This window comes from Meleagris gallopavo, chromosome 17, assembly GCF_000146605.3.
Source record: "Meleagris gallopavo isolate NT-WF06-2002-E0010 breed Aviagen turkey brand Nicholas breeding stock chromosome 17, Turkey_5.1, whole genome shotgun sequence".
NCBI lineage: Eukaryota > Metazoa > Chordata > Aves > Galliformes > Phasianidae > Meleagris > Meleagris gallopavo.
Window position 1 is genome coordinate 1102932 of NC_015027.2, and position 14158 is coordinate 1117089.

The 14158-nt window shown below is 40.4% G+C and overlaps 1 protein-coding gene across 9 annotated transcripts in view; it reads right to left on the minus strand.

Moving 5' to 3' along the window:
* The window catches only part of ARVCF (ARVCF delta catenin family member), a 219420-nt gene that overhangs the window by 9698 nt on the left and 195564 nt on the right, over positions 1-14158 (minus strand). For all 9 annotated transcript variants that reach the window (XM_010719984.3, XM_031555926.1, XM_010719983.3 and 6 more), the window contains 6 exons: positions 9587-9714; positions 8525-8675; positions 7011-7203; positions 6216-6327; positions 5515-5605; positions 4955-5008 (listed from right to left, as the gene is read on the minus strand). In XM_010719984.3, the coding sequence (XP_010718286.1) occupies positions 4955-5008; positions 5515-5605; positions 6216-6327; positions 7011-7203; positions 8525-8675; positions 9587-9714 (729 nt within the window). The remainder of the gene's footprint in view (positions 1-4954; positions 5009-5514; positions 5606-6215; positions 6328-7010; positions 7204-8524; positions 8676-9586; positions 9715-14158) is intronic.

A 14158-nucleotide genomic window follows, 5' to 3' on the forward strand; every position in this document is an offset into this window, starting at 1 on the left:
TTTTTTGTATCACTGCCAGATGCTGGCACTCATTAGCAAGCAGAACTGTTTTCATCCCAACCTACTGCAGTTTTGTAGTGTGCCTAAGGAAAGCAGCGAGTTGTCATCACAAGCCCTGTGGCTAATGAGCTCCAAATTCAGCTCAAATCTTGTGTTCCTTGCTTAGCAGCCTGATTAATTGGCTGTGTTCATTCTCTGAACGCTCTGCAGCATGTTCCCACTCTTCCTGAGCCTGACTATTAACAGGACATAACAGTAATTTGAAATAGCCCCTTTCGATGCATTGAGAAAAGGAGACTGTTGAGCTGGAAGAAATCTTGATGCAAACCCTGCTGTGCCAGGACTGCCTTTTATTCTTTCATTCCAAAGCAGCACCTGATGGTGCTTTTTCGCCTGACAACTAAGAAACAATATGAAAGTGTGATTAGCACACAGAGGAAAAGTGTGAGAGAGCATTATAAAGAAATAGCTTTATATATTTCAGAATATATACTCTGCTTTGAATCAGTTCAGCCAACACAAACCTGAATTTCTTTTCCTGATGCATCAGATTTCCCTCATTATCAGTTACAAATAGATTGTTTCCTGCTCTACACTGACAGCACCATAATCTGGAGTAAATGACACTCAAATCCATATATTCCTGTAGCCTTTTGTTTTTACCTATGTAACTGAGAGATCATTAATGTTTTCACATTCTGACAAACCGGGCTCTTAGAAGACCACAAAAAGGTCCTCCCCAAAATGTGCATCTCTTGGCACATTACTTGCTGCAAAATGCCACTAAGAAAAGAAGTTTTTTTGGTGGGGTTTCCTTGGCACAAAGAAGCTCTGTTTGCCCACATGACAAAAGCAGCCAGAGTGACTTGTACCAAACTCAGTCACACCACAGTTCTGTAGCATACTTACACTGGTCACAGTTAAGTTAATTTTAAAAGAGTTCAAGTTTTCTACATGTCTCGGGAATCAAAGTGCAGGTAGACCTGAGGCAGCACTCATAACATCATGGCTAGTAACATTACTTAACCACACTGATTAAACATAACTAAAGAATTTGAGTTACACACGAAGTACACAGATTTTAAAGCACTGCTACACAGAACTTCACTCACAAGCATTTGTTGACAACAAAGAAGTTAACATTACTGGCTACTCCTTTTGGAAAAAAAAGAATAAAAAAGTAAAACCCAAAGCCTACCAGTTGCATCCAGTCACCCAGCCAGAATTTGTGGAGGAATGCACAATCAATAATTCTCTTCAGAATGTCTAGCACGAATACTACTAGTTAAGTTATATATTAAAGATTCATCATTCATTTAGGAGTAAATTGTTCACACAGGTATATACACGAATGATGAAGCATGCTGACTCCAACACTCAACTGAGAGGTGGCTCTTCAGTCAAATTTTAATTATACTCACAATAGTGTAACGGATCACTCTGCATTTCTTTACTAGTATCAAGGGTGATCCCAAAACATTTTAAAATCAATTGCAAAGACAAAGGGAAACCTTTAACCTACCCCCAGAAAGCAATAACCATTACGATGAAGTATGGCAGCTTTAGTATTTCCCAGATAACAAGGTCAGAATAAAGACATTAATAATGAAAAACTTAAAGTATGGCAGTTCTTCATACTAAAAACAACAACAAAAAAGTAAAACCCCATGCTCAACAGGAGTCTAACAAAGACTGAGCAAAAAAATCCCAAGATTTGGAATTTTGTACTGTCAGCCCCCTGCTGTGTGCCCTGCATGCTAATGGTGCTGCACACATCAGCTCTAATGCAGGGTGTGCTTCTGCAAACCAAGCACCGTGCTACAACTCGGTCAAGATATGCAGCAGCTGAGATCAGAAGTTTATGACTGGACCCAATAAAATGAGTAATGTCTTGAAAAAGGCTGCATCAGAAAAGTAATGCCTCTGTCCCCAAGGATCACACCTCCCCAGGACTAGCGATACTGCTTCTCTCATCTTTCAGACTGATCCTGAGCAAGTTACTAAAATTAACTCTGTTCCTGGGGCATGAAGGAGACCTATGCTTATCTTACTGCTCCAAGGTATAAATGTATCATTCTCAGTTAATATAATCTAGTTTATAGACAAAGTTATGTTGGTCAGTAGAGGCACTTAGCATTCTTAGCTTGTTTATTCCTCTCACTTTTCTCCTCATCTTCTCTATTGCTTTACCAAGTATCTGCCATTCATTCTGCAGGAACATTTTTATGTCATCACAAATGACACGACCAAATGCCTTCTGAGTGTCAGTGCTCTCACATCTATGCTCTCACACAGCTCTCTCAACTTACAAAGACCCACGAAGAAGGAAGGGAAGAAAAAGGAGAAGTTATGCCTAAAGACATGCAGCTATGAGAGGAACTCCTGAACCGTGCATTTTTCTTTTCAACAATTCTCAGCTCTGTAATGATATTGACAGATTGACTGCATCTTAACTAAGGCACAGGTACAGTTTTGGAGGACTCAGATTTGGCACACAGCCTTGAGATCACAGTTCTGCCACTCCTGCAGACAGCTCAGGGTCACAGCCACCCCGAGGCAGCACTGCGACAGTCAGCATCACTGATCTTCAGATTACTCTGTGCAGAGTCTCCTGTCCAGAGCTGATAAAGTCTGACAGACCAGAGCTATCTTTGCACAAGGCTGTCTACTGCATCCCACAGTAACTTATAACACACGTGTTTTTCCATTTCCCAAGGAAACCAAGCTCTGCCCAGGTGCTCTCACTGCCCACACAACAGGAAGCTGACTGGTCCAGTACTGTCAGTCAGTGTGGAACACATCCTTCTTTAGCTCTAGCCACATTAACAATGAATTAATTTCCTTTACCGAGAAGAACGACTTCACAGCATCAGCAAACAAACTGAGATAACAGCAGCATGCTTCTTTTTGCAGTCTTGGAAAAGAGGCAACAACAGTTTAGCTGCAAAGGGCCAGGTACCAAGAGTGCTTAACTCTGATAAGAAGAGGCAGTAGTGGAGCAGCCAAAAGATAGTGATGTTCTGGAACAAGCATGGTCTTCTAAAGTGCAGAGAAGGATGAACACTCTGGGCTCAAAGGGTGCAGCTGAATGGATGGGTAGCTCTAACGTGCGCAGCATGGAAACCCGCTGAATTCTGCAGTGACACATTCTAACGTGTTTGGTAGCAAACTATGCTGCCTCGAAGTGGTACACCAGAATGGTGAATTATGAAACATGGGGGCATCTGAATTAAATGAAATGAACACCACAAAGTTGGAGGCTGATGATAATTTCTAAAAGACAGTGAATATACAGTAGAAAGATCTTAAGGCAAAAGAAGTCAGAAAGAAAGACAAAGGAAAAAAACACCACCAAAAGCAGGGCACAGGACTTTCTGCAATAAAAATGAAAAAGACATGAGCTGGGATGCTGAACAACTGTCTGATATTCAGTCATGCATTTTCTTGGCAAATGTAACTGAATTCACTATCTCCTGGAGGCTCAGAACTTTGACTGGTGTGAACATGTGGAGATGTAATTAAACAAAGCCTACTGGAGGTAATAACCCAGAAGTGTGTATAGCGATGTTCTGTTCCCCATACCTGCAAGTTCACTTCAGAATGGAAAATAGAACAAAAAGTCCTCCAGAATGTAACAATATCCACAATGATGTTAAAATCAGAATATTTATTCTAGAGCAGTTCCTCCTGTAAGAAGGCGCATAAGATATGTAACGTGTAGCATTTGGAAGAGCAAGAAGGAAAGAGGTGAAGTATTGTTATTCTGGTTTCCTAAAACTAAGGATAGTGGATTGGATAAATTCATGTACTCCCTTCTCAACTGATCTCTGAAACCACAGAAAGTTAAGCCATGTTGGAGATGAAAGTACTCAGGAGATGGGATCAGGAAAACTTCAGATTTCATCTTCTAACAGCACTGAAAGAATTGCAGAAGAGAATGGCTCAGGCCATCTGCCTGATATCATATACATGCTGTTAATTTGCATTTCTCTTGGTACTGAGATATACACCAGTAACTCCTGAAAGCACAAGGAAACAATTAATCCTGAGACTATAAACATTCAGCACTGCCCAGAGTGCAGCACCTGCTTGCACGCAGTTATGCTGCCATGCAATCTTCTCTGGAGTTGCTTTCTTCCATTGTGAGAACAAATGTTCTAGTGTTCCCTTAGGCTAAATACATACTGACAGGTGGATTCAAGACAGGTGGTACCTCATTTTCTAAGAATATGAAAGGTAATCAGTATCTGTTATTCACCTTGGTTCTAACTTAATAATTTTTCAGCTACGATCACAAATAGCAGTATATCAAACAGTTTGATTTGAAGGCATTAATATGAATATCTTAAAAAAAATACCACCAACTGGAAGTACTAAATCAAATTCCCAAGAGAGCAGGCAGTACCTTTATGTGCCTGAATAAAGCAAAAACCCACAATTCTGCAAGTCAGAAATTGCAGAGTTTATCAGTCTCAAAGCACGTCACTGACAGAGCTGTAAGTTCTCCATCTGAAGGACAAGTCTGGCTCAGTTAGATGAAGGTAAATGAAAAGTAAAGTCAGGAATATTGCATGTACCAACATTCATATGTTACCTATAGAAAACAGAGGCAGAATAGATTTAAGTTCACTTTGAAGTAACTTTTCAACTTTATCCTGTTTCCAAATCTGTAACACGGAATGCAGCTGCCTCAAGGGACAGAGGCTCGAATGAGGATTTCTGTACTATGCTTAAAGTAGTGGATAAATTAGTGTGCACACTGTATGTGCATTTAAGACAAAAGGAAAGAAAGGAAAAAAATGGCAACAGCCAACCTTTTGAAAGGTAACATTCTGTTTTTAAATGTCAACTTCATCCATTTGAGAGAGTATGACTCAAAGAAAAGTTGAACTTTCCTGTAAGTGAGTGTGCTCTACTGAAACAGATACAAGGTTTGATCTATGACTGAACTTACCTGGGCCAAGTTCATCCATAGGTATCATATCACGACTCCCAGTTTTCTCATTATCTGTAAGACAGAAGCATGGAGTAACTGTAACTATTCAACTTACATTTGCTTTTCTCAACACTTGGTACTTTTAAATTAGTCTCAGAACCAGAGAGGTCCTTAAAGTACTGGATTCAGACCTAGAGAAAAACTATTTCACTGTCATCCATTCAGAAAGGAAAACATAATTTAAGCTCTCCAGACAACATATGAAATCCTTATTTTCTGCTTTGGACTAACTACCATTTAACAAGCTTCTCTTAAGTTTCATCTTACACCTATCCCAAATTCTCTCAGATTATTTTAACTGATCATGCTGTTTTCTCAACTTGTATGCAGTATTGGCAGTGCACACTTTGCAAGACAACAACTATCATCCCGTTACTGTGAGTTAAAGAGCACTATATAAATAATACATTCACTCCTTCCTGTCTTGCCCTTCCTTTCACTTCCATAACACTGTTGTGGCAAATTCAGCAAGCAAGCAAAACACACACACACAGAAAGTGGAAACTAGCAGAACTGACCTTGGCTTTTATCCACCAGTGGCAAAGTGCTGTCATCATAGCCAGACCTGCCCGCAGTACCCTTGGAACTCTTTGGCGTTGCAGAAACAGACTTCAAAACAAAAATTAGGTAAATATGAAACTGCTTTTCTGGGAAATCAAACAAGTAAACAGTATGAAGTAAGATCACATATTGGTTCTAAATCCACTCCTGCTAATAGTATGGCAAGGAGTTTTTTTTAATTTTATTTTCATATAGATTCGTTAGTGGAATTCTTTTTTTTTTTGGTGTTATCTACACCACTGCACTGTTGATCTGTAAAAGGAGCTCAACCTTTTCAGAAGAGAAGGTAAGGAGGCTGCACATCAAGAACTAGTGACTGCCCTGGGCTGCTGCCTGAAATAAATTTCATATGAGAAAGAACACAGCTGACAAAAGACATGCTAATTCTTCCTTGAGCAGAGCCCATGCACTTGGCCTACACAACATGGCATACTTCCAAAAACTAAGAAGCTACATTTCATAGACCAGTGAAAAACTTATCCATGAAGTAAGTGCATGATGTTACAACTGAACAGGTTACAACACATTTTTCCATTACCCAGAAGAACAGAACTAAAGCGTGTTACCTATCGGACACTAATACTGCATTAAGAGAGGGCACCTTCCAGCCAGGTTATTTCCATAACTACTAACTGAACCTAAGACCCAGCATTCTTACCTGGAAGTGTGATTTGTTCCAGCCATCTTTCTGCAGAGCATTTCGTAACTCCTTGTAGCTCCAGATCATCTGAAGAACGTGAGACGCTGCTTTTGTTTCTCGAGGAGACTGGCTGATTTGCAAAATAAATTAGAATGTTAAATATCAAGAAATATAGGACTATTCATATGCCAACTTCTCTGCACCAAAACAATATCCAGGAGGTACCTACTACTTCACAGAGCTATTCAATGGCTTATCAGTTTTAAGATGTATGTGAAATAATTTAGTGACTTCTTCATATGCATAGGTATTTGCTGACAAAAGAATCCAAGAAGTCAAAATTTGCAGATTTTTGTGTTTTCACATTGCATTCGTGGGCAAGCACAGAGACAAGGGTGCTCTTTTCATTTTGTAGTTGTCACTAATAGAAAACAGATGGATTTCATTCTGCTTGGATTTGTTTACAGAAAAAAAAGAAAACACAACAAACACACGCAAGCCTGAGCTGCCTTTAGCCCAAACAATTACTGCATATCCTTAACCATTTTATTTAAAACAAGATTTCATCAGCGGCAATCCTTGAAAGGATTGGTGACATGTTCTAAGATGTCATGTTCTAACAGGCTTTCACTCTATTTTTTTTCTTTTAAGTTACAAATCTACTGAGAGGGTGACTTTTTACTGTGTATATACTTGTTTAGCTACACTTCTGAAAGGCTAGAATGGCTTTGGAAAGCAAAAAACTACTGTGCATTGTGGTATTTTCAAGTTTGCAGTGAGTTTTTATACATTTTGCTTTCAACTGTTACTCACCTTGACTTGCTGATAGCCACCAGCTTCTGAATGCCCTGTGTCTGGATCAGAGATCTTGCATTTTCTGAGCTGTCAGTAATGATTTCATGGATTGTATTCAATACAGCAACCACTGTATCCTCCTCCAGGTTCTTTGCAGATCTCTGCTGCCTGCTGGGCAAATTTCTAACCAGCTCACTCATGGCATAACTGCCTGGAAAAGTGGAAGAGATACCACTGGTCAGCCCTAGTAATCCTTTCAGCTTCCCATCCTGAATGAAAAATTCAAGGGTGCTTGCCAGGTTAAAAAAATTAATAATGCAAGTGTTTTGGACATCATGACTGTAACTTTATGGCACATTCATCATTTATTATTTCAAGGTGATTAAGAGTTGATATCCAAAACAAAACTCCTTCATCATGAATACTAAAAGGCTAAGAGGGAAAAAAATGTAGGTTTTATTACGATTTTACAGCCAGCATCTATCATACTTCACAATGCCTGAGGCAAAAAGCATCCAGTAGCTGCTGCTACCGCCACATATTCATGCTAATACACGCACATGGTTTACTCAGTGTAGCCTTCTAATAGGCCTTCTGGGGCAAGGTGTGCAGCCATGCATTTATTAACCTTCTTCCAACAAAGATAAGAGTATTTCCTCCTGGGCCCAGTTAGCCTTCACATCATATGGTACTGGAGAAAAACCAAGGAGCTGGGAGTTTATCACTCCCAGGTGTGTGTCTGCACCATTCACCTAGCTACACCTGTGAACTATTAAGAGAGAAACTTGATGTGTTAGGGCAGAATTCCACCTGGCCATTTGTTAGCATCAACTTGTATGATGGCCCTAAACAAGTGCTGAATACTTCCTGGCCTGACAAGTGGTAGTTTAAACAGACATCAGTTAAATACAGAGGCATCCACAGGAAGAACTCCACCGACAGTTGAACCTTCCTGATTACATGCACACAAATGCATATTTACCCCATTGGAAAGGAGCTAGTGAGCACTGTTGAAAAACTAATTTAAAGACTATGTCTCTGGTAAGTTGTTTAGTATCCAGCTTCTACAGTAATTGCCACAGGGAAGGAGGTCATGATGGAAAAAAAAGGGAAAACTTTAGATTTTCCTTCATGACCCCAAGCAAGGTCAGCTTCTCAATCTCAACAGTGGGCCTAAAGAGGAACACACCTGTCAGTAACCTCTGCATGTGACTAGCAGCAGTTAGTCCATGCCAGCTAGAGCTAAGGAAAGGCAAGCAGTCTGTTAACCACCCAGTCATCTGCACACCTACACATGCTCCACTCTCCTGCAAAAATCTGTATTTATTTTTAGTCCTTAGGAATCTCTCTTAAACCATGGCTTGTTTAAGTGGACTGGATGAAAACCTTCCACTTGGTGGCTACACAGAATAATCCTGGAGAACAGTGACAGAAACTGCATACAAAATGAATCCTCAGCACAGCTGACAAAAACAAGATGTCTCTCAAAAGCATCCAAGATTCCAGCCTGCTAAGAAAAGCTCTGAAGATACCTATAAGGTCTTTATTGCGGCGATCCATGGAAAGGTTTCTCAAGGCAATTGACACAGCCCTCACAACCTTGTCAGAGTCGGACTGGAGTAGCTCCACAAGCACTGGCAAGCCTCTCTCTTTCCGCACTGTTGCACGAATGTATGTGGACCACTGATTAAAACAAGAAAAAAAGAAACAACACAAAATACTGTGAGCTCATATACCCACTCCTTCTTGCCTTTGGGATTTCCTTCAGTGCTGCAATTCATTTTTTTCTCCTGTGAACACCTGTTAAGATGTGTATGCTGATGCATCTGAAACAACCTATCAGTCATGTTCATCAAGCACCAAAGAGAAAACAATGTGGAGGTTCAGCCTGCAGCTTAGTAAGCTGATGGAGAAAGAGAACAGAAACAGAAGGAATTTCATTTGCCAGCCAGCATCTGTTCTGTACACATCACAGTGTGAAAACACATTCCCCTAGATTAGGAAAAATAGGTCATTTGCAGGGAACAGTAAGGCATCTAAAGCATGTTATCTTCTTCCACCTTCAATTTTGTGCTATTTTACTCTGTTTCATGATTGATTTTAAAATAGGTATTCAAGGCAGTTGCAAAACACCACCCTGCTGATCTTCAGGCTTCTGCTCGCTCCAGGTTTGCCACACAGTTCTAGAAGTGATCAGGTATATCTTTGAGCATTATCTGCTTAGTACTAGGGTTGGCTCAGAGAGAAAATCAGAGGACAATTCAGAGTACAGTTTCTCGAGCAATGTAGCAGCCTAATGAATTAAGCATTCACAACAGGACCATCTAACAATAAGCTTGTCTGAAGGGATGTGGCAACAGTTAAGTAGTTTAAGTAGTAAAACCAGCTCATGGTTAAATTGTCATGAGCTCAGTGACATTTGCACATAAACACCATCTGTTCAGAAGATGCAAAGCATTTTAAGTGGGCAAATGAATTGGAAATAATCTCTTCACCTTCTTCCTTCTTAAAGGGCACAAGGTAACAGTGCAGCAAACAACGGATATAGCTTTGTTCTTGCATCAAGTAAAGACTAAAGAGAAGATTGCACTCACAGTCCAGTTGCCAGCACTGAGATTCTGCAAAGCCCCTGCTGCAGCTTCCAGAGTGTTAAAGTTCTGACTTTCGGTGAGGATGGAAAGGTACAGTCGGACCACATCTGGTTGGTACAGTAATTCAAAGCCTGCAGGTGGGGAAGAGGACAACGGAAGCAAAAAAAAAAAAAAAGTAGAGAAGGCATGTATGAACAAACATATAGCATACCTTTATTTAATCACATTAGAGAACAGTCAAGAGAAAGCTGTGCTACGGAAAGAAGGGTCTCTGCCACATTCAGAATGTTTTCTTCTCTCTTGTGAACGCAATGCACATGGGAACTCATCTACAGGACATTCAGCTAGACTGAAGGTCCCTCTGATTGTTGGTAAGTTGATCATTCTTTCTGAAATCTATGCTATGCTATATAACTGTCTAGCAGGTTGAGTATATGTAGTACACATAGTAACAAGGTGGCATGAGACAATGACTGAACAATTCTTATTTTGCATCTGTAGACTGTAAATTCAACTTGCACTCTTTTTTTTTTTTTTCATTCAAATTGTCTCAGACATCAACAAACAGGTCACAGAAAGCAAGCTACAATCCCATCATCCACTCCCTTCTCACACCTATGTAAGGAAAGAAAGATGCAAGATGTCAAAATGACTACAATTCTCAACTGGTGGGAGCAAGGAGAAATACTGCCTCCAGTTCAAATATCAGGTAAAGAAGTACACCAGCATTGCATTACACTGGGAGACTGCAACAGACACATAATAACTAAGTATCTCCAGAGTCACTGCTGCAGCTTTGCAATTTAGGCATGTCAGGAATGGGAACTATTCCCAGCTCTGCCATGCATTTGCTTTTGTGATGCTGAGTAACTGATAGCAGTATCCATGTCTCAAATTCCTCATCTCAAAGGATTAGGATTTATCTATCTAACCACAGTACAGTGGAGCACTGCTTTAGACAAGGACTAAAGTGGCAATTCCACATTAGTAACAAATTGTTGGTATTTTCAAGCAATTTTACCTACCTTTCGTCAGTAAGTGTCTCACAACACTGAACTGATGAAGGAAGAATATGCAAGCATCCAGTTACAGTACTTCCCCATCAAATAGGATCCAGGAGATTCTAGTATTGTTCAGAAAATTTCAATAACAAAAAAATAACTTCCCTAGAATTGCTTTGGTGAGTGCAGGAAAGCACAAACCACCCACAGATAACAGGGACACAGCTACAGTGACTGCAGCTGTAAGACATTTCTGAACTGATGGCTTTCGAGGAGTTTGCAATTAGCAGGTGTTACTTGTGAAAACATTTATGGAAAAAAGAATGGCATGAAAGCAAGTATGAAGGTATGAACGAGCTTGGGCAAGCAGGAAATTTGAAGCTTGTCTTGAATAGAAGACTTACTTTTTTTATATGTACAGACAAAAAGAATGTTTCTCACATAACAAGATACTGTCCCACGAGTGTACCGTAACTCAAAGCAAGTTTTCCACTAGTAAGACAGGAAACCTACAAACAGAAATCACGCCCTCTCTTCAATACTTTCTCTTCATAAATCATCCACTACTCAAATACGGATTTTTATCGTATTTCAGACATCTCAAATCAAACCTAGAAGCAAGAGAACTGAAAAATGCTATTCTATCAAATGGATATACTGTCAGAAACTTCCTCTGTTGCTGAAGAGGATTAAGAAGCCTTCTAAAATGAAAGCGTTACATTCTAGCTCTGCTTTTCCCTATTTTTCATCATAATTATAGCTGTGGCACTGTGTTAGCCATGATCTCTCAAAACCCTAGACCTCACTAATATTAACCTAATATTAATTAACTAATTAATATTAACCTCATCTAATATTAACATAAGGCCACGTTAACACCCTTGGATTACAGGGCTTATTTATCCCACTGAAGACACACTTTATCAGCCAAGGCTTTCTTTGCTCTGCACCAGAAGACTGATCTATGCACAAGCACCCACGAGCTCCGATGTGCCATCTTACACACTCCCTGTCCAGCTTCCCCACGTGCATTCCAGCATGGCTGCATTCTTTTTGAACTGCTGGATTGTTAACCTGCTCCAGACTGCTTTTACTGCCACCACGTGCTTGTTATGTGACACCTACAGATAAGCACAAGCTGCAACAGGTGGCAATCCCCAAAGGCATCCTGCCAACCCCTGCCACTTTCTCTCCTCTTCTCTGCTGTCCTCTCCTTGCACTGGGATCACTGCCCCCTGTATTGAATGCTTAGAAAAACTCCAGTTATGTAATCCATGAAGCATGAACAGTCGTACAGCTCTCCTCTGTTCCTTGAATAGGTCTGTGATTATCTGACTCCAGTATGACCTCCACATTACCTCTCTCCTCTGCTGCTTCACAAGGTGAATTGGCAATCCCAGGACTCCTCACGAAAAAGCTCTGCTGCCTGCTAAGTGCATAGTGTTACTTTCCTGAACACTAACACTTCAAAAATCTCTTAGGATAGCTTACCAGAATTTGGAAGCTGTGCTATCTTTCACGGAAGCTTAGCTGAAGCATGAATCAGATATGCAAAAAGCTGAAAGCAGGTTCATTAATTTTCAGAGCAAACTCATGCAGAACATGTATTGCTTCTGTATTTGAGCTCAGAGTAGCCTGCCAGTGAGCAGAGTGCCATTCTGTAGTCAATCTTCTGGTGGCTTTGTTCTAAATTGCCTGGCCATAACTACAGCATACTTGGCAACTGCCCCACAAACTTGCCCTCTCCTTTGATTTAAGTGCAATCTAAAATTGCTCTTTCTGTTCCCTTCTGGTTAGACATCCTTCCTTCCTTCTCAGGGTACGAATGCTGAGAAGCACACAGAAGCAAAAACCCTCTCACCTCCACTTACCTCCTGCAGACAGAGCCGTATTCCAGTCACGCACCTCTTGCTCCCTTCTGTCATTACTTCTCTTCATGCATGAAAGCCTCTCCTTTTTCCTACTTACTAACGTTAGAGCATCTCAAAAACGTCCCCACTTCTGTTCAATACTACATAGCATTTCTTCTACCAATCACCAATGCATTTCTGCTTCGGGTTGTAATCCCTTAGCTGCCTTGGTGAGCAATTCTCACTTCAATCCATACGACCCCATTTTCCAACTGTATTTATGCTGCCCTGTTAAGATCTGCTATAAAAGGAGTTAATAAATGCTATACATCATATACGAGACCTTCTCTTCCCTCATGTCATTCCCCACCGTGGGGTCCCCACCTGCTGCACACTGCCAGCACTGCATGCAATCTGTGCTAGCACGCAGGCAGGAGTTGCTAAACCAAAGTATTAGGAACGACTCTCATGAATAACTGCTCATTAGCAGAGATGAGGACCTAACAGCAATAAAGTTACATCTCCACCAGAGGATTTCTTCCTCATTGACGACAAGCTGACACTTTTCATAAGCATTATATTCCCCTAAAAAGAAACAAACAAGTTTTGTATTTTCTCCATCTACCTCCTGTCCTAATGAGTCCAGCTTTGCTATTTATAGGATGCTATTTGTCAGAGTTATTATAAATTTCCTTCCAGCATTGCATGGAGGCCTCACACATCTTTCCGCAAAGCACTTCAAGCATGTTCCTGGGAAGCACAGCTGGTCTCACCTCCATTAAGCACCTGCTTCTCTTCTAAACTGATTTCCTTAATTTCAGGATCATCTTAATTATTTTTTTCAGGTAATGCTGCCTTTGTGCAATCTGTAGCTAATTGTTTATATCCCCTTTTTTTTTTTAAAGAAAATGAGAAAAGGAGGGTCATCAGCAATAGGTAATATATCAAATGAGAAAAACAATACATGCTTTTCTTTTTCTTTAAAAAAAACAAACTTATGGTTATAGCCCAGATTCAGCACTGCCCTACCAAAGATCATTTCTCCCAGAATAAATGAGACCTTTTCCTCAGGTTACAGACTTGTAGTGAATTGCAATCTATACCGTTTCCTTCTGGAAAAGCATGGGGATAAATCTTTTATTCCTCCCTCCTCACCCAGCTCCACTGTAAAATGCAAAGCAAAACATTTGGTTATATTAACTTTTCCCTTTTAGATAAATGGAAAATGCCTCGGACACTGATGTCGCTGTGTCAGACATATTACAGCATCTAAGCATTCTTAAATATGTATACAAAGAAAGATCATCCACATTAAACTCACCTTCACCAACACACTGTGATTTCAACTTTACAACAAAAGGAAATGAGCTTCTCTGCATCCAAGTTGTTCAAAATTGGCAATGGGATTTGTTCTGTGCCATGTCCACCCTACCAAGTGCTGCCAACTGGAGCATCCTTTGTTTGCCCACAGAACACTAACAGCACAGACAGCAATTTTAATCCTGAATCCTAAAAGACCTGAGGAATGAACCGAAGAACCAAACCAGCCCATCCAACTCTCAGCCACATGCAGCAGCTCCTGGATCACCTCATCCACAAATTTATGTGTTTCCATTTTAGCAATGATGACACTGTGCCTATACTTGATTACATTCTGGCAATAACAAACTATTTCATCAGGTTCCTCTGTCTGATATACCACTTTAATCTCACATTTAGACATC